The 20,819-nt window shown below is 47.4% G+C and overlaps 1 protein-coding gene across 3 annotated transcripts in view; it reads right to left on the bottom strand.

Moving 5' to 3' along the window:
* Positions 1-20,819, bottom strand: part of CACNA1E (calcium voltage-gated channel subunit alpha1 E) — a 276,327-nt gene that overhangs the window by 15,654 nt on the left and 239,854 nt on the right. For all 3 annotated transcript variants that reach the window (XM_021682567.1, XM_021682568.1, XM_021682569.1), the window contains 7 exons: positions 18,761-18,844; positions 17,675-17,800; positions 14,642-14,707; positions 10,613-10,704; positions 9,863-10,028; positions 5,416-5,543; positions 240-336 (listed from right to left, as the gene is read on the bottom strand). In XM_021682567.1, the coding sequence (XP_021538242.1) occupies positions 240-336; positions 5,416-5,543; positions 9,863-10,028; positions 10,613-10,704; positions 14,642-14,707; positions 17,675-17,800; positions 18,761-18,844 (759 nt within the window). The remainder of the gene's footprint in view (positions 1-239; positions 337-5,415; positions 5,544-9,862; positions 10,029-10,612; positions 10,705-14,641; positions 14,708-17,674; positions 17,801-18,760; positions 18,845-20,819) is intronic.

The following is a 20,819-nucleotide window of genomic DNA, read 5'->3' as shown; positions in this document are numbered from 1 at the left end:
AACACAGAATCACACATAAAACATCTCATGGTGAAGAGTCTTGCCAAGCATGCTTTGTATTGTTCTAGGACTCCATACTTCCAGGAACCTTCCTTGCCCTTCAATCTCATTGTTTCTTTCCCCCTTGGTTCCCTCCTCCACCTCCCCAGCCCAGCTTCCTCCCCATGTTCTGGCCTCCCCACAGCTGGGTCCCGTTTCCTGTTGGTCTCTAGCCCAGAACAAAGGAAGGGGTGGTCTACCTTATATGCCACTTTGGAGGGACATCTCTTGCCGAGGCCTAGCGGTGGTGACATGAGAGTCAGCATTTCATACATCTCAGTGTAATGGATGCGGCCACTGCTCATGGAGGGGTGGTAAGTGGGGGTGGGGTGGGTTGGTGGGGCAGGGAGGGGGGCAGGGAAAGGAACAGGAAGTGGGGAAAAGGATGCAAACCGGGAGGAGAGGAGAACAGGCATTCCCAGAGAGCCAAAACAAAACAAAAAAAATAATACAGAAAACAGAAGAAGAGAAACAAAATGGACAAACAGAAAAAGAATAGGAAACCTGTTAATCAAGGCAAATCGTACGTGTGACTCCATCCTGGTGCGGATTTATATCACGCCCCACACAGACCCGGGAACATTGGTGGCAACATTTTGGTCCCTCTGACTCTAGAGCGCAGTCGTGGGGACTCAGTTTTCTCCTCCTGGACGATCAGGACCCTACTTGGCTGTTCACTCTATCCATCCCCCATTCACCGCAAGCCTGTTTGCAATTCCCAGGGCTGTGTGTGAGCGGTATAAAATGGATAGACGGTGCTCCAGCCACGGGTTAGGATTTCTGGCCCCCGCCGGGATGGGGCCCCCGACCTGGAAGTCGGGCCTTTCTCCTCCTCTCAACCCACAGGCGGAACGTCGTGTATCCCCCTCTGTGGTGTGTGTGCATCAGGAGGCGGCAACTTGCACTCAAAGTGGTGGGCTGCTTTTCCGCGTCGGCCGGCCCCGTTGCTTCCACCTGGCTCTGCGGGGAAGAGTGCTCTTTATTCCCGGCATGCCCCGGGGCGATGGCATGCTGGGGACAGAAGAAACCAAACCAGGAGGAGGAAGAGCATCTCGCATGCCATGCTGCCCTCCCGGCTCTCCCCACATGCGGCTGCAGGTTTCACGGGGGTGCAGTTTAAAGAGTCTCAGCAGAGGCAGCTGCTTGGCCCCTGGGGTACGGGAGTCACTGTGTCACCACCCCAAGCCAGCTCCTTCCCGTTGCCCACGCTGGCATCTTCCTGGGCCTACGTCTTCTGCCAGCTGCCGGACCGTGCTATGCCCAGAGAGCCCACCCTTCCCTCCTGCAGCGCCAGGAGGGGCTTCCTTATCTAGTGGGCTTGGCCTTGGACGGCGGCTTGGCAGAGCCACTCCTGCTCAAGTTCCCAGGGTCTGGCAGAGTTGCAGAGGGGGTCCCATGTGCCCCTGAACAACGTCCTTGGTCTCACAAACAAGCAGTGATGCGGCAGTTATGACAGGCCCCTTGGTCCCCTCAGCAATATCCAGAGGACCCTAAGGCAAGGAATCTGCTCAGGAGCCCTCCGTCACCTACAAAGACCTTCCCAGACCCCCTGAGCTACTGCATTCTTCCACACGCCACCGAGGCTACCCTCTCTTACCACTCTCCCCTTTAGCTCTGATTCTTCATGGTTTCTCACCTCCTTTCTATCCTTGAGCTGTTACGATCCCTTCTGGCCAGACTACCCAGGAGCTGGAGGATGCGCAGAGGTAGGGCTGACTAGGATCACATTTTGCTACTTTACACATGGGAGGATGATGCTACTTTTACCAAAAAGAGGCCCTCTGTTCTCCAGTGAAGGGAAACCAGCAAAGATGTCCACATTCTCTGGAGGACGGAGAGGTCCCTCTGGTGAAAGCTACAGGTTAAGGTGGAGTGGGGAGAGAGACCGAATGTGTGAGAGTGTGTGTGTGGTTGTGTGTGCATACACACATGACTGAGTGTGTGCATGTGCTGAACAGTGAGACAGGTCACATCGGCCTTCTGTATGAAGTCCTTTTTTTCCGCCTCCCTGCCCCCCCCGCCATGTGCCCTTCTTCCTTATGTAAGAGCTGCTGGTTCTGGGAGGGTTTGGACCTCTTTAAACTCAAAGGAAAGCAACATGAAGGTTCCCTCATGTGGCGCAGTGGTGGTGTAGCAGAACGGACAGGAGGGTTGGAGGTTGCACCCCACGGCCGGGCATGGCTGGGGACTGGGAGGCCAACCTTGCAAGCCACCCTGTAGGGGCAGTTCTTTCCCAGGCCCAGAGGCGGTGAGATCACCCGCACTAATTTGTACATATCCTTATACGGGATCCTGCCGCTGCAAAGGAAGCACAGGCGGGTTAATAGAGGACACTCAGAAAAGGGTGGGAAAGACATGATAGTTTAGCCATGAAGCTGATGGCTGGAAGAAGAAGAGCAGCTTTTCTTTTTTTTTCCCCCCTGGGACCCGGCAAAGCCAGACCAAGACAAACTGAGAACAGTAAGCCTCAGAGAACCACCGGTTGTCAAAGGAAATCAGAGCCCGTCCAGCGCCCGAGGGACTGCCAAATGGCCCAGAGCACCCCCAAGACACCTGTCTGGCCCATTCTCGGCCAGATGCAGAAAATGGACGCTGGCTCGAGCCAGACCTCGGAGAACAGAGTTTGAGAGTTCAGGAAGGCCTCTGACAGCTGTCAGAGCAGATGCCAGGCTGCCGTGAAGTGGGCTGCCCAATGGTATGCTTTTCACAGAGACGGATTACAGCCAGTCACTCAGACCCGCCTGTCAGGGGCAGTGGGAAGTCAGCATTTCTCTGCAGATGGAGAGAGATGAATTTCCCGTTAGGCTAATTAGCAAGGAGCACAGTTAGCACAAGGGAATTGGCAAAGGGCTTTGCTTCTTGAGGCGGCAGATTGTTCCAGAGTTCAGCTTGGGCAAGCTCTGCTCTCCTCAGTGGGGAGACTGCCTGGATCTGTGCTCAGGGGCCTGGGAGGGAGCTGTGGACATTCTCCCTCCAGCTCTGCTCCCGCCAGCCAGCCCACAGGCAGGCAGCCTGGTCAGATCCAGCCAGACTTCCAGGAACAATGTGACCTATCTTACCACCCTTCTATCAAGGGCCTGCTAGGGAGTCCTGGCTTTCTGCGGGACGGACAGAATCAACAATGGATTCATTTTCGGGGGCTAAAGCATCTGCTCTGTCAGAGACCAGAACAAGGAAGCAACCTCCTGGTCCCGGGATGGACCATGGTTTCTACCTGAAATTATGAACCCACATGTCCGCCTCTGAGCATCTGGTCCTTGCCAGCAGCCACGTGAGGCTTTGTCCCAGCTTTACTCTTTCTAGTCTCTTCTTGATGTTGGTGTTAATTCCTCCTCTTTTTCTAAATAGCAGCTCATCAGTACTTCAAGTCTCTTGATTCTTGAGAGGAAGTTCAGTTAACCATTTGCTCTTTGTTTCTTGAGATTGGAATGTGGGTGGGTTCGTACTGCCTATAAACTGGTATTCTCTGCATCCTGTATCAGTTGGCCAAGACATTGGCTCACATTATCCCTGATAGCGCTTCCGCCCGCATCTCAAAGAGAAGGCCAATGAAACTCTAACCAGCCTGTTATGCTGTGAATTTCAAAGCAGAAGGGGTTCTCCTTTCTATTTTTGCTCTCTCATAGCTCTTCGATCTAAGTTTCATGATTTTTTTTTTTTTTTTTTAGTTCTCATGGAATTCTTTCTTCCCAGCAGCTGGAACGAGTGGGGAGGAGCATGTTTAATGCACAAGGTTTTCGGGTCCCAAGATAACATGAAAGCCAAAGACACCTAAGTGAGGCTAGGTGAGCAATGGACTCTTCTACAAGCAGTTCTCCTCTCTCAGGGGAGTGAAGACATCCCTTCTCAGGCTCCCCATCTCATGGCCATCCACGCTTTTCAAACCAATGTTCCATCATTTCTGGTTGCTTTCCCATATGGTTATTATCAGTTGTAACAACAGTTACATACATGATCTAATATAAGCCACACAGGCACCCTTCAAGGTAGGCAGGGCATCATTAGCACCATTTTACAGATGAGGAGGCTTAGTGTGGTTAGGTGACTTGTCCAAGGCCATAGGGCCAGTTCGATGCAGGCCCTGCCTATATTCTCTCTAAGCAGCCTATTTACCAGAAAGTAGACCCAGAAAGTAAATGCCATTGCTCACCCATTTGTAACAGGAATGGATTTGGAGAACTCTGTGCCCTAAGTCACTAGTAATTACTGAGGGGAAGAGGAATTCTGATTCACTCTTCCAACGCTTGACCCAAGTTCAACAGCCTCAGAGGAGGGTAGATTTTAGGAAGAGTCTAGGATTATGAAGGGACTCCAGGTGGAAGCAACGTGGGCCATTCCTGGGAAGGATGGCATTTTTTTGTAGTATTTTTAGAAGGGGACTAGAATGGGTAGATTGGTGAGATAAGATCCTAAAGTTAAAATGACATGGGACAGAAAAGTTCCTGTGGAGTGAGTGCTCCCAGAATGGTCACCCTGTCCTCAACCATGAGGGGCCAAATTGCTGCCTTTGAGCTCTCAAGCAGGGATCAACAAATTTTTTTTTCTGTAAAGGGTCAGGTAATATTTTTGATTTTGAGGGTCACACTGTCTTTGTCACAACTACACAGCTCTGCCTTATAGTGTGAAAGCTGCCACAGACGATGCATGAATGAGTGGGTCTGGCTGTTTTCTAATAAAGCTTTATTTACAAAAACAGCCAGCGGACCATGTTTGGCCCTGAGGCTGTAGTTTGCCAACCCCTGCTCAAAAGCCCAGAAGGCACATCACTTGAGAAATACGGAACAGTGAAAGAAATCTGGGGAGGTTATTCACGCTAATTCCTGCCATGTAATTCAATTCTATGCAGTAAAAATCCTCAAGTGTTACTTGCTCGGTTTTTAACATAATTTCAGAGTTATCTCAAACAGTATCTTTTGAGAGGGATGAGAGAGACAAAACGCTGTTGTCACTGACCACGATGGCCAGATGTTCGACTGACCCAGAAAAACCCTTGTCAACCCACCCCCCTCCCCGCTCAGGTGACTCAAAGGAGTCCACTAAACATTGGCAGGGGTAAAAAAGAAAAAGATTATGGGAAGCCCCTCTGGCAATTGAAACCAACCATTCTGAGGTACAGACTGTGTGATGAGATTGGCAAAGAAAAGGAAAGCCTGTCACAGAAGGAATGAGAGGGGAAACGAAGATAAAGAAGCTATGTTTCTGATGACTGGCCTGATACCAGAGCCAATCTGAGGGCCTGGGCTCTTGCACAGGCCACGACTGAGAGGAATCGCCTCTCCTTCTGTAACAGGCAGATATCCGGTTCCAACCCCTTCCTTGGGAACTCCACAGGCCCTGGTTACTGGCCCCACTGGGATGGCCGGGAGGCCTACGCACCATGCAGCTCTGTCATATTCTGCCCAGACGCGGACAAACTCGTCCAAGTGGTGAGGCCCTAAGATGGAGGAGTCCCGAGTCAGGTACTCAAAGTTGTCCATGATGACGGCCACGAACAGGTTGAGCATCTGGAGGGCAAAGGGGAGAAGTGGAGTTAGGGGAAACCTAACGCAGGAAAACAGGCTTCAAGGCAAATCAAGAATTCAAAAGTTCATGAGGCGAAAGATCCTAGCTAAAGCACTGCTGATCTTGCTGAACGCAACATGTTTTCGTCATAATTTCCACACATTTCATTGTGTGAGCTTTATTACTTCACTCGTCAGTGCCACTTTATATTTGCAAAGAACTCCACAAAAAGTCACTTTCTTATCTGTTCAATTAATTTAATTGATGTGCAGCAGAGGGAGCAGCAACAGTGACAACATTCTCAAAGTCAAAGCCTGACACCAACCTTCCCTTCTAGCTTCCCCATCCCTGCCCCTTGTTCCACCAAAGGAGCCATCAAGAGACCTGGTGAAGTGTCTTAGAGCTCACTGCATGGCTTACTATATGATCACTTGGAAGCTGTCCATGCCCCTCAGTGGCTTCCAAAACCCTGTTCTCTCACTTATATGCTCAACATTTCTTGTGCACCCACTGTATTGTAGAGATCCAGACGCTAAGGAGGGGAAATAAGAAAGCTGCTGTCCAGAGATACGTTCCTATGCCTCGCACCTTGCTTAAAACACAGCAAGCCTTCACTAGATACTGTTACTTGAATATTCTTCCATCTTTTGACTTTTTCCATAACGATTTAGGAATGTAAAACCCATTGGTAGCTCAGGGGCCATACAAAAAGAGGTGGCAGGGGCGCCTGGGTGGCTCAGTCGTGAAGTGTCTGCCTTCGGCTCAGGTCATGATCCCAGGGCTGGAATCGAGCCCCGCATTGGGCCCCCTGCTCCGCAGAAAGCCTGCTTCTCCCTCTCCCACTCCCCCTGCTTGTGTTCCCTCTCTTGCTGTGTCTCTCTCTGTCAAATAAATAAATAAAAATCTTTAAAAAAAAAAGAGGTGGCAAACCAGATTTGGCCCTTGGGCTACAGTTTGCCCATTTCTGGCCTAAATTATGAGGAAGCAACAGAAGCCACCAAAAGGGTTTATACTAGGAGAGAGACCGAGATATGTTTCATCCAGAAAGAACCCTTGGGAGCAGTGCGGCAGAGGGTGCCCAGGAGACCTGTGGGGAGTTTTTTGCGGTGCTCCTGGACCAATAGTGGTGATAGTCGAGAATCAAAGGACGTGGAATGGACAGGACTTGAGCACCGTGAACACACACTGTTGTTGCTTCTTGGCTGCCTAGCACTCATTTACTGTACCTCTGGTCTCTTGGGGACCCCCACCCTATTCCCAGTTCACATGGTTCAATGGGGCAACACCTGTGATCCGGGCCTCAGCCAGTCACTGAATCCCATTTCCCTGGGCCATAGTGATTGGTGATCCAATCACGGCCTATAAAATGGTATTGGACCTTCTGGGCAATAGACTTGTTCTTCCCTGTCAGTCTTGAATGTGTGAGGATTGGGTCTGGAACTGCTACCACCATCTTGGCGCCACAGGTTGGGGTGTTTGAGGAAAGAGCTCTCATGGAGGAACCTGGAGGAAGAGATCATACGCAGAGAAAGAAACCTGCTTATGCCTCTCCTGCCCCAGGACTTTTCATTTATATGTGCCTATAAAATCCCTTTCTGCTTAGGCCAGATGGAGCTGGGCCTTCCGTCACTCCAGAGTAAGAGTCCTGCCTGAGAGACACAACCGGCTGCCAGGGTGAGAGGAGGCTGTTGGTTCCCAGGTGGATGGAGGTGCCAGATGTGCGGATGGCACAGAAGATCAGGAGAAAGTCAGGCGTCTAGGTGGCTTTGTTGGTTAAGCATCTGCCTTCGGCTCAGGTCATGATCCCAGAGTCCTGGGATCGAGTCCTGTATTGAGCTCCCTGCTCCGCGGGGGGTCTGCTTCTCCCTCTGCCCCTCACCCCACTCTCATGCTCTCTCTCACTCTCAAATAAAAATCTCTTAAAAAATAAAGATAAGGAGAAAGTCTGGAGACAGGACGTGGTTGGAGTCTTCTCTGAGAGAGCCTGCTGCCTGCATCCTAACAACCCATCTCATTCCTGCCTGCCTGCCTTCCTCCGTCCTGCCACCTAGGACATGCGTGGGTGCCTGGAGGTCTGGCCCCTGGAGGTGGTGTCTGGGGCACTAAGCACTCTGTAGAGCCACCATAACAAGCCTGGACTGCCTTCCTCCAGACCTCACTGGTGTGTGAGGGAAATAAACCTCCCTGTTGGTTAAGCCGCCGTTATTTGGGGAGCACATCCCAGCATGTGCTGGGCCTTTCTTTCTGTCCCTGAAATTGGAGCCCCGCGGAATATATTCAATCACTGCCTGGGTTCTAAAGGGGTTTCCATGTATCCACACATGTGTTTTACACGCCTTTCAAGGTACTTATTACTAATGTTAACAAAATCATTGCTTTACATTTGTATAGTCTTTCATAGTGTGGTGTCTGCTCTAACCTCGGGAGGCAGACTTAATTGCCATCAGCCCTTCGAGGACACAAGTGCTTCCTACACACGTTTGTATTCTCAGCTCCAAGCATGCAGCCTGGCACATCGCAGCGTATCAGTAAATCTTTCTGGAGTGGTTGGTTTGAGCGAAGAAGCTGTGTGACTCGCCCAAGGTCACAAAGCCAATCTCCCAGAGGGTTGAGATTCAAAAGCACATCAGCTCATACTGAATCATATCCTCTTTAAAAATAACATGAATGTGAATTATGCAGCACCCTCCATCTCATAATTCTAAAAGTCCCTTTTTAGTCTCTAATGAATTTTCCAGTTATATCTTTGGTTTCTTTTTAAATATTTATTATTAAACACTTACACCATGGAGGATAAAACCAAGCTGTCCACATGCCCTTCTATATGCTCCTCCATGTCACCCTACAACAGCCCCACCAATAAGCACCAGCACCTGTGGGCCTTCTTCCCTTTACCTCTGGTTGACAGAGAGGCTGTAACCCACTCACAGCCTCACCCCCGTGCTTCTAAGATGCTGTTTTGTGCTCCTTTTTTAATTGAAAAACCTTTCACACCCACAAGACGGGAGTGTATTAAAAACACATGTACCCGTTCACCATGCAAATAGTACCCTTATTATCAAGTCATTTTTCCTCCCATTTATAGAAGCTATAAAAGGGAAAGTGTGTGACCATGCTAGGACAGCAGCAAAGCCAAGACCACAACGTAGGGCTGCCTGAGTCTCCAGCTGGCTCACTCCCTGCTAGGTTAACCTGATGGCCACCCTCAAAAGTCTGCCTGCAAGCCACACCGGAGAGCTTCTCCACACCAGCGAGCTGGACACATGGCAAATCCCTCGTGATCACTTTAGAGAGGCAGAAATGCTTGGACACGACCTAATCATTTGCTGATGCATGGCTGCAAAGTTAACCACTTCTCAGTGGCACCGCTTTAGTTTTAGATTGTTTTTTTTCGATTTTTATTTGTTTATTTGACAGAGAGAGAGCACAAGTAGGCAGAGAGGCAGACAGAGGGAGAAGCAGGCTCCCCACTGAGCAGGGAGCCCCACGTGGGGCTCGATCCCAGGACCAGGACCCAAGCCAAAGGCAGATGCTCAACCAACTGAGCCACCCAGGTGCCCCTAGTTTTAGATTTTTGTACAGTCAGTGACATGAGCAGTGAAGCCACGCTGAGGGATGTCAGGGTGGCCAGAAACACCAGACTGACAATTTAATAGATCTGGTAGCACCTTGTCTAGGGTTGTGCAGGGTAGAGATTTTTAGAGGCCGGGGTGCTGATTCATGCTTTCTCCCAAAGAACGGATTAAGAAGGCACCTAGGGCTTCTCACCATTTTATAAGTAGCCGTGCTCCACATATGTCACTCAATATTTACTAATATGCCCAAAGTGATCACTTCCTTTCATGTCTGTCAAGTTGGCCAACTGTCGTCAAATATAGTGACATGAGTCAAGAGACTGCATCTGTGACACTGTATCTTGTCACCACTCTACTCTTATTAATCCTATCACTTTGTATTTCTGAGGCACCTCTTCTCAACAGTTTGAAAGGCTCCAAAAGAGAGGTAAGATATTCTTAGCCCTACCTGTAAGATAAAATCTCTGAGGTACGGAGAAGAGAGATGTCCTCTGGGTCACAACAGGTTCAACATGAAACTCAATAATCTATTCCCTAAACTCCACTCTACTCATCATTCCTTCTCACAGCAAACCTTCCCTAGAGGCAACAAAATCTGTTTGGTGGCAGCCATGGGAAGCCACTTACCCGGGAGTCTGCTAAGCACCCTGGCCTTCAAGAGTTCCTTGGAGGATGGGATGCGTAGGGTAGGGTAGGGTAGGGTAGGGCAGGCCACATCTCGAGCCAAGAATGCAGGGTTTGCTCACCAAGAAGGAGCAGAAGAAGATGAAGGAGACAAAGTAAACGTAGGCCAGATCTGTGCCACAGCGCTCATTCTCGTTCTGCCCCGAAGGTGCAGTGGTGTCGGGCTCGCAGCCTTTCTCCCCGAGGCACGACAGCATTATCTCCTGCCAGGCCTCACCTGTGGCACTCCTGAGCCCCAAAGACATTTTGGTTAGTTGTAGGAGGTCTGCGTGTCTCGTCCTCTCTTTGGCCCTCCTTCCCAACTCACCTAATCCCTTTCTCTCCTCTGCAGGTTTCCTCCCTCTAGTGCTTTCCATCCAGAGATGGGAGCATGCCAAGGAGGTCTCTCTTGGGCTCTGCCACTTCACCCACTGCTTCTCTGTCTTTTCGGGAGTGTCTGCTGACAGTGGTAGAGACAGTGGCGGGACTGTCTAAGACCCCACATAAACCTGGCCATCCAGGGTTTCAGCCCTTAAATGGAATTTGATCTGGAGGAATCTGTCCTCGCCTTCCCTACTCAGTCCTGGTGCACATATTCTAAACTTGCAGTTTACAAATTACCTGCTGAGTCAAAGATGTTGAGGAAACTTCCCATCATCAATGGAGCCATTTTTCAGAGCCACTGCCCCTCCCCATCCCCTGCCTCTACTCACTGTGTATCTTAATAGGAGCAGAGCAAGCAGAATAAAGAGACAAATAGGAGGAAAAGGCAGACTAACTCCATCTCCCTCGACAAGAGAGCTCCAGCTAAAAACAGTTATGCATCCAGATACCTGAAGAGTAACATGAGGGACCCAAAGAAACTCCGGAAGTTGTTGTGCCGGTTGATGTGACTCTCCTCATCTAATTTTATGTTTCCAAATACCTTGAAAAGAAAAAACAACAAAAACCAAAGAGCATTACTGGCTGTGTGATGTGTCTTGTCCTGCACATGAATATTAGATGCACCTGCATCTACTAGGGTTGGCAAATCCATACGCATAACCCTTCCCAGTGGCCTAATCCTGATGCAGACAACTCAAACCAAGACAGGTTGGTGGATCCCACGCTCCCGGCCTGCTGTGAAGAAGTAATTACGTTCTCCAGTGCAGCAAAGGGGACCCAGGACCATAGAAGGCAAGATCTTTTTGAAGTCATTCTGCCTGTAGGTAGTTCCTCCCACACCTAATTTGGTCTTTTTATTTCCATGGTACCTGTCACCATGGTACTCAAGCAGTCTGTCAAAGATGTACCCCATCACAGAAGTGCAGGGAAGGAACTACCCCTCTCTTCCTGTCTCAGGTAGTAATGAGGGGGGCATGTGTATTTGCAGAAGATGTGATTTACGGCTTGGGCAGATACTATCCTGGAATTTGCAAGCAGTGTGGGTCAGAGAGGGGCACCTTGATCTTCCTTGGATATGTTCTTATCCAGAGAGTCAAACTGAGAATGTCAGTACATCTATAATCTAGAATCCACGAGAACGAAGGCACACAAAGCCAAGTCCCGGCAAAGAGGATGAAGAAAGTCAGGACAACCGGATACTTAGAAAAGGAGAAAGAAAATGAATTTGGGTAGATCTGGCTATAGAATGAGTTTACTAGTCTGCTGTTGGTTGTTGAGCTTGGAATGTGGTCACCATGCAAAATAATGTGAAAAAAGAGGGAAAACTCAGAGATATTTGTCCACAGACAGTGAATAATGTTGAACTCTGAGACCCTAAGTCTCTTCAGATGAGAAGGGCGCCCTTCCACATGCACTCCCTGCCCTCCCCCCCAACCATGTTTCAGGTGTCAGGATCTAGTCTCACAAGTCAATATCGGTACTACCGAAGGCCTACAGGTCACTTTCCCAGACATCTGAGACAACTTCCAGTCTGTACATGACATGCTTCAGTTTACCTAATATATGCTAAACGGAACACATTTTTCCCCCGAACAGTTTTGAGAATGTGCAATTGAGGAACAATCTCTGCCCCCAGCTATTTTGCTCAAGTAACTCCTACTGACACCTGCTTTGGGAATTTGTTCTCAACATTGTTTTTCAAAACCCAAATACTATTTGTCTCTCAGGGAGAATGGAAGTGGCAAGTGAGGCAGCACCAGTGAAGAAAGGAAGGAGAAAGATAAGCAGGCGGAGGGCCCACAAACAGAAATAGTAGCAATTAAAAAGTCCCCCTTACATTTAGTTCTAGGCACCCAGGAGGAAACTGTCCAACATCCTTGCCTATGTTCACATCACCGTCTCTCCTTTTCACCCTCTTGGTCCAGCATCCACGATTTATCCCTCATTCATCACATCCACACAACTTACAGTGTTTTGGTTTTTTTTTCTTTCTACATATGACAGTCATCAGCCATCATTAATTGTCCTCGTTATGATTTTCTCCAATACCTTATCCAGTCATCAGCTGGTTGGAGGGCATGCTGGGGTTTTGCATGAGGCATGTGTCTAACAGTTAAAGAAACTGAAGCTGTTTTGAATCTACTCTAGTTTTCAAGCCAAAAGTGAAGTCAGTCCTTTTTTTTTTTAGCCTTCACTTAGCTCTTGTCCCAAACCAAATTTCTTACACCAAAAGGGCATGAAAAAGAAAGAAGGGATACTGAGACCCACCAGAAAACTTAATGGAAGTACAAGCTTAGATATACTTTCACTTGGAATCACAGAACTCTGGCACATAAAAGGACCTGTGAGGACATCTATCCAACTCCTCTACTGTATTGGTGAGGGTCTTAAGGCCCAGAGGGGCTCAGTGACTTGACCAAGTTTATACAGGTGGTCAGTGCAGGAGCTGAGGCTGAAAGCCTCACCTTCTAATGATCTGTGCCCCAGGACTCTTTCCCATACCCAGCAAGTTACTCCTTCCTTCCATCTTCAGATTCCTCTGCAAAGCTCTCTCTTCTTCCAAGATGCCCGTGGAAGTTCAGAATAATGGTTCTTCTCATAGATTCATCCTATTCCTATTTATATCTTTCCAATGTTGGTCTTCTGCCTTTATGTCTTTCTGTTTAAATGGATCCCTCTGCTTTGTTATGACTATACTAGATACAATTTCTCTAGTCACAAGCTAGGTGTCAGCAGTGTGCTTGGTGCGGGGTCTCCATCAGGGACCAGGAGGAAGATGGCCATCTAAAGGCAAATCACAGTGGCAAAGCCATTTGCATCCCTGTGTAATGGAAATAGTGCTCTTATTTTTTTGGAAAGAAGTCTCGGGGCAATAAAATATTAGACATTGCAGTTATTGTAAAGATCACAATTTCATGACTGAACAACTCTCACATCCCACTAAAGGGTCAAAGAAATACTTGTATTTGCTTGTTGGTGGGAGGAGAGAACATGCAGTACAGTAAGAATATGCGCTGTGTAGCAGACAAAGCTAAATTTAAATCTCAGTTCTCCCACTTACTGAGCCCTTGAGCATGTTATAAGTTACTTAACTATGCTAAGCATCAATGGAGTCAATGAAATCCACCCATAAACATTTTCACATCACTCCTGAATATGTTAGTCATGGACTGTGTGTGTGCCTGCTGATAGGGAGGAAGGATGGGGATAAGAGCACACATGGGGTAAGAGCACACATGTCTGGGACGTCCAGGAAATCAAGTGATGATAAACAGCCTTATCATCATTATCAGCAATATCAAGAACAGTTGAGTACTGGAGATGGTATTATTCTGGTTTATTTTGGTTGACGATGGAAAGGAGGTAAGAGCTATTTTAAGCATGGGCAATAATTGATTAAGTTTCTATTTGGCTATTCAAGAACATTTAAATTCTAGAATCAAATATTTGAGAGTTAGAAGGGCCTTAATAGACATCATCACGCTGATCAGAAATTTCAGTAGGGATTCCACTTACAACACAGCCCTGACACCATCATGACATCTCTACTGAAATACCCTCATTGAAGGAGAACTCACTACTTCTCAACCAAATCTCACACCTTTTCACATTTGACATTCAGCTATCTTTTTGGAGAACAAAAAACTCTCCAGGAATGTGGTTAGAAGATGAATAAAATTAAGAAGTGCTCACATGAGAGAGGAGCAAAAAGAAGAGACATTTCAGAGACACTCTGGAAAAAGGCTCCTAACACAGCAAGCCTGGGAGATGTGCACAGTGGCCCCAGATGACAGGTACTATTGACAAGACGGCTGGCAGTCCAAAGGCGGCCAGACTGGCTGAGTGCAGGAGACTGCCACTTGGCTAAATTTCCACGCTGGGGTTTAGTCTCCACATCTCCAAGTCAGAAAGTTCGCCTCCCTGAGACAGGCAGACAATCCAGTGTATCCAACTGGATAGGTTCATGGGATGAGCTGCTGGCTGTTTACAGGAGTCCATCTGTCACAGATGAAGTCGCTTTAGAAAGATCTTATGGCCTCTTCTGCTCGGTGGGCCTCTGGCTACCCGCATAAATATCCAGGGTGGGAACCTGATCCACTTCTCAACTCCGAAACTGGAAAAGATGTGGTAACCCAAGAGAACTGTCTAGGAGCTGCCTGGCCCTTTGAGAGGAATCAGCAGGACCATGGCCGTTGGGTACCCTTAGGATTAGGCAGGCTACTAGGAACCCTGGGAGTTGCTCCCAGTGGTAGGTCTTAGGGCATAAATCTCAGGCATTCAAGACTTAGACACATTTTGTGTTGCTGTATACAAGAGAACAACCATCTGACTTTCTTTTAGGTCTAGCTCAAATATGGGAGATCCTGAGAAATGGATCATCATGAGCCTCACCCTCAATCTTGTGTGCTTGGGCTGGTAAGCCAGTGACAATCTGGGCAACAACTGTCCCCCACCAGGCCCCTGATACATGAGCTCACCTGCATCCCAATGATGGCATAGATGAAGAAAAGCATGGCAATCAAAAGGCAGACATAAGGGAGGGCCTGGAAGGAAAGCAGAGACAGGACCATGAGTTCAGAGGCAGATAGCTCCCAAGCTCCACACCCCACAGTCACCAGCAATACTGGAACTCTTGCCCTGAGGCTGATTTAAATGGGGGCGCTGGGACTCTCTATTCCCTGGGGCTGTGCTGTTCTAGAGTGCCATACTTTTGCAGATGTTCATGTCCTCTGACAGACAGGTAAGCTGCTGTCCGTGGAGAGGCTTGTCATTTACCTTCTGTCAAGAATATTCACTCACTCAGAAGTATGGCCCAGATCTCCAAGGAGAGCTGAGGAAACTTCCTGGGCTTGGGATGCATTCCACTTTGCATTGCAGAATATTAATAATGTGGGCAATTGTGATCAAATTACATAGTAAGCGCCTAGCTTTGGCTCCCAAATTCCCCTTCCCACTCCCTCACTCAATGCCAAGCCCCTGATGGAGAATCTGGGAGCAAAGTGAACGGGCTGAGAGTCTCAGTTGTTCATCATTTCGTAGAAGGCACCTTCATCTTCTGAGGAAACATCACTTTCTAGTGTTTAAGCCTCCTGACACTTCATTATGTGTCATGCAAAACTCCAAAAAGCCTTTCAAGTGTTAGCCACTGCAAAACCCTGCCATGAAGCCATGCGGCACAAAATTCCATATCGTGCAAGGTAACCGCCACCCTGGGATGATAACATTTCAATAAGGGGGGCAAGGGGCAAGTGAAGGAAATATAAGATAGGGAACTGGCCTCTGGCTGGGGGAGGATATAGGGCAATTTGGTTTTAGGGCCAGAGTGGGTTCCATAATTCTGGGGTGATCCCAGTGCTGACATGGAAACCTCCCTCCTTTACCACCCAGTAAGCTCCATAGAAGACGATGCAACTATGAGTCTCCACTCTATCTTGACTGTGTGCAGCGCGAATCCCAGGAGATCAATTGAAGGCTTTCAGACTGCAAGGGTAGGGCTTATCAACAGAGCCAACTAAATGAAGAGCCTTGGGAGACTTTTACAATTTGAAAAAAGGATAAAATTAAAATGCAACTGAAAGTTGCCAGGATAATCCCCTCCCCGATAAAGTGCTGACTCCCAAGGTCTGTGAAGAAAAATGGCTTCATTTCAAGGGGCCATGTGAAGACTCCGTCTGCTGATAGAAGAAGGAAGGGAGATAGGTTTCTTACTGCTCGAGGTGCTGCTACCTTCTCCCACCTTCTGCTTACTTCCTGCCCTCATTCCACCTTCTACACTCCAATGTCTTCAGTCCCTAGCTCATCTCTCCCTACCCCCAGGTTTTGGAAAAAGATCAAAGATACATTCTGATCGCCTTTCTTATCATGCTATAAATTCTAACTCAAAACAAGGAAAAACAGGGAAGAATGAAGTAGGGGTCAGTGATGGAGAACTGGGGGCTATGCTTATGGCTGGTGGGGTGCAGGGGTGTGGCTTAGGTAGGCCACGGGGGTGCAGCTTATACTGTGTGGCTCCCTGTTGTGTATCTGCAGAGGCAACCTTTGTGAAGCTGACTTTAAGAAAATAATTTCTATACTGTGTACTGGGACTGTTCCAAAATGGAAACACCTATCCATCATGGTGTCACCTGGAGGCAGATTCACCTTGTCTTCACTGTTCTATATTCACTGCAATAAGCCAACCACTTGGCCATCAAGTTTTGACATGCTTTTCATTGCCCTAAACAGTATGCATTTTTACAGAGAGCTGGTGAGCATGATAACGTGACAGGCTGACACGTATTTCTTGAGAGACTATCTGTAACTTGTATGGAAGGTCTCTAGCAAAAAGGTTTTAGGAGTATTTCGTGTATCAGATTCCAAATCCAAATTCACCTGAGACTCGGTAAATTCTTACTAAGGTTTTAGATTTCTCCTCTGTCATGTAGCTTTGGCAAAATTCTTTTCATTGAGGTGAGGCCTCTGTGGGAGTCATGACACCAAACAATTACTCTGGATATGATAAAAATGTCAAGGTTGCTTGTAGGAGCCTGAACATCCTTACAACTGGTCTCACATATCAAACCCGCAGGACCTCAATGGAGAATAAGTCAGTAATGATGGTGTGGGGTGAACACTTTTCCAAATGATGAGAAACTATTGTATTCACTGGCTGACCTTCTCTAGTTCAATTAAAATACATAAATAATTAAATTAAATAAAGGAGACAATTGGTAAATTCACGATTTCTCAGCTTTGAATCAAGGTCATCAAATTTATTTTCAAAACACATTCACTGAAAAGCTTTTTTTAATAAGAGGAAAAATAGTAGGCATTTGAACAGCACTTAGACCCCCCAAACTTCAAAACAAACTATGATATCTGCTACAGCCTGAAGACATTGAAATCTGTTTGTAAAACTTTTACAATTAGAGTGGATTTCAGGTCACTTTTAAACTTCTATTTCTTATACATACACCTCTGTATGGCCCCATGAGACCATTTGAAGCAGCTCACTACATCAGCCTGGCCCAAACATCCTATTAGACTGTAGGACACAGAGGTGACCATGAACATGCCATACACTCAGTGGTTGAGGAAACACACTAACAAAGACAAGAATGGGACCGTATGAATCATCCTGCAATCAAACACAACTCAAGGAGTCCTTTGAAAAACTGGTCATGTGAAATTAAGCCATTGGCAAGTCCCTGAAAGTGCAGAAGCTGGCTCCAGACACGGATGGATTGCTTGGAGCTTTTTGGACTATCTTCTCAGACAAGCCCTGGCCTCAGTCAACAGAGAAGATAAGTGAGTTACAAAGTGGAGGTGTTTTTCTAGAATGACATTCTATCCAGTTAGGCACGAGCTGACTGTGGCCCAGCTAAGCTGCACTGTAACTGAGAACTGCTGTATTTATTGGATGCATCTGACAAACACTCATTCCTGGAGGTCAAGGGACCTGTGTAATGACACGCTGTGGCCCGGCAGTGTTCCATCTGATAAGACAGAGAGGAGGAGTTGATGCCGCTTACCTTAAAGGACTGCACAAAGGTCCAAAGTAAAATACGGATGGTGTAGCCCTGCCGTAGAAGCTTGATGAGGCGGGCGGCTCGGAAGAGCTTCAGAAAGCTCATGTTGAAGCCACTGGTGTTCACCAGCTGGTGGACCAAAAGGAAGCTCATAGTTAGTGACATTACGGTCATTTAGAAAACACTACACACTAGTATTTATCCCTCATTCAGATCATAAAATTGGACACAGATTCTGTCTTGTGTTTTCAACCCCATCTCCAGCTGATGGGCCAGTGAGGACCATCTCTCCAAGCCTTCCCAGGCCTGCCCTCTATTCCCAGGTAGAAGGGTATGGGTAGTACCCCCAGAAGAGTGCCCAGCATGTGTCAGAGAAAACCAGCCTCTCTAGTCTTCCAAGGGGCCCTCATGGTCCTAACTGCACTTAGAAGCCAAAGAGGTGACCGAATAATCCCTCTAGCACATATGACGGGTCATGCCCACATTCGATGAGAATTACAATGAGGTCTCCAAGTCTTCTTTAGGATAAACAATTTTAGGGAAACGATTCAGGTCTAACAACTTTGAGGGCAATGATACTGTGCTTCTTTTGTCTCTCCCAAAGAATCTAGCAGAACACTGTGCACGCGAGGCTTCTTCCGGTACTGCCTATTGCACTGACCCCATTAGGTGGCTGCTGTTGAGTCATGCAAATGAACAAAACCTTCCACGAGACCCAGTGCCACTCCAGTGTTTGCAGCTCAGGAGTGAGGAAATAAGCTCCCAGCACTTAAGAGGGCTACACATTTGGTTCGATGAGCTAAAAATGGACTGTATGGGGGAGGTGCCTGGGTGGCTCAGCTGGTTGAATATCGGCCTTTGGCTCAGGTCATGATCCCAGGGTCCTGGGATCGAGCCCCGTGCCGGGCTCCCTGTTCAGTGGGAAGCCTGCTTCTCCCTCTTCCTCTGGCCCTCCCCCTGCTCGTGCTCACTCACTCTCTCTCAAATAAATAAATAAATCTTTTTAAAAAAATGGACTGCATGCACAAAGGATTTTTTTAATGCTACTTCAGAGCCAAGCTTAAAGACAAGGATATACGAGCCACTCACCTTACTGTCTGTCAGAATGATTTCTGTGATACTGCCAATCACCGTGATGAAGTCAAAGATATTCCAGGTATCTCGAAAATAGTTCTGCCATGTGAATTCAGTCATGGGAGCACCAGAAAAAGGAGGAAAAGAAAAAGAAATGGAGAAAAGATATCTTTAATTACATAAGTTTGTCACTTGGAATTAAAACTTGTCAATTCATGTACAAGAGCAATTCTAACTTTGGCTTTTGTTTTCCCATTTCTAACAGGAAATGGTATTTCTTTACTGACTTGGGAATTTCTCATTTGGGAAAGCAGTCTTCTCACTACTTGAAGACCTGGTTTTTGTAGCTGTCACTAAAAAGCTACATAAAAAAATATGTAAGAAAGAGATCTGTGGCCAAGAATATTATAAAGTCAAAAAAAGGAAAGATCATCATTGTCACCTACAAGGCAATAAAATTATTTACCATATTACTCTAAGGTTTTCTACAACTTTTAAATTGTCTATATCATGTGACCCTATAATTATACAGTTCTGACGTTCAACTATTCACAGTGATGTCTTAAGTCTTTAAAGGCCAAAATAAAATTCACAGTGATGTCTTAAGTCATTAAGGTCCAGAAGATGTACCAAAAATCTTCTCCTAACTCCACAGGGCGATAGGATGAATAGACTTCATCCTTCCCCTCTTTCTCAGCTCTGTTATACCTCTTGAGTAATAAAATGAGCGGGTTGAAGGAGATGGAGGAGAAATAAAGGACCTGGCAAATGCACCAGCCATGTAACAGCCTGCTTAACAGAGACAGTAGGTAGGTTCTGCTGCCATCTCCACCACTCAGGTGAACACAGACCTTGGACTATATTCCTTAAAAGAAACAGGACACTTGGGTTTCCAAAATCACTGGCTTGTCCTTGGGCAGCAGCTCCCATAACAGACTCTCAGAGCACTGCTGAAGTCAACCCCCCCACCTTCACAATGAGCATTAGTGACTTTTACAGTATGTGCCAGATAATGGCTAGGCCCTTGTGTTCTTTCCATTCGTTTCTCCCATGGATCCTATGGGTAGGTCGTGATCAATACCCTCAATACCCTATGTTCATAAAATACTCAGTAGCAGGGTTGGCAAGAAGAGTGGGCAGAGACACACAAATAGTGAGAGGAAAGGAGTATGGTGAGAGCAAAGCTTTCTTTTCTTTTTTCTTTCTTTCTTTTCCTTTCTTTCTTTCTTTCTTCTTCCTTCCTTCTTTCCTTTCCTTTCCTTTCTTTCTCTCTTAGAACGTGAATGGGGGGGCGGGTAGGGGCAGAGGGAGATGGAGAGAGAGAATCTCAAGCAGACTCCCTGCTGAGCGTGGAGCACCACACTGGGCTTGATCCCATGACCCTGAGATCATGACCTGAGCCGAAATCAAGAGTCAGACGTTTAACCAGCTGAGCCACCCAGGCACCCCACTAGTGATCTTTTTTTTTTTTTTAAAGATTTTTTTTTTTTTTATTCATGAGAGACAGAGCGAGAGAGAAAGGCAGAGGGAGAAGCAGGCTCCCAAGGAGCAGGGAGCCCGATGCGGGACTCGATCCCAGGACCCTGAGATCATGACCTGAGCCGAAGGCAGACGCTTAACCATCTGAGCCACCCAGGCGCCCCTCCACTAGTGATCTTTAAGGAGCACCTACTCGGGACTAGAGCCTTGATGCCTTGGGTACACTGCTTAGCTAGGTACACACAACAAAGTATCTAAGGCTATAAGGCAACTATAGTGATCCTCATTTTGAATGACAAAGCTAAGGCTTAGAGAGGCTTCTCTGATTCCAAAGCCACGAGCACCTGCTGGGCATGCAGAGAAACAGGGCACACAGCCTCACGAATTCACTTTTCCATGAAGAATACCTACTTCCTCAGGAGTGGAACCAAGTCGAGTCTCAGAGTTCCTCAGCTCTCAGGGCTCTCCTATTTCCAAACTTGGCTAAGCTTCTTAATTCTTGGATAGGCCCCCATATAGTAGAGAGAACATGAATCTAGGTCTCAGAGGACAGGCGCTCTGGATTCCAGCTGAAGGGGCTTTATGATACAATATG

This window comes from Neomonachus schauinslandi, chromosome 6 (genome assembly GCF_002201575.2).
Source record: "Neomonachus schauinslandi chromosome 6, ASM220157v2, whole genome shotgun sequence".
In the NCBI taxonomy this organism is placed as follows: Eukaryota; Metazoa; Chordata; class Mammalia; order Carnivora; family Phocidae; genus Neomonachus; species Neomonachus schauinslandi.
This window is presented reverse-complemented; position numbering and strand designations above follow the sequence as displayed.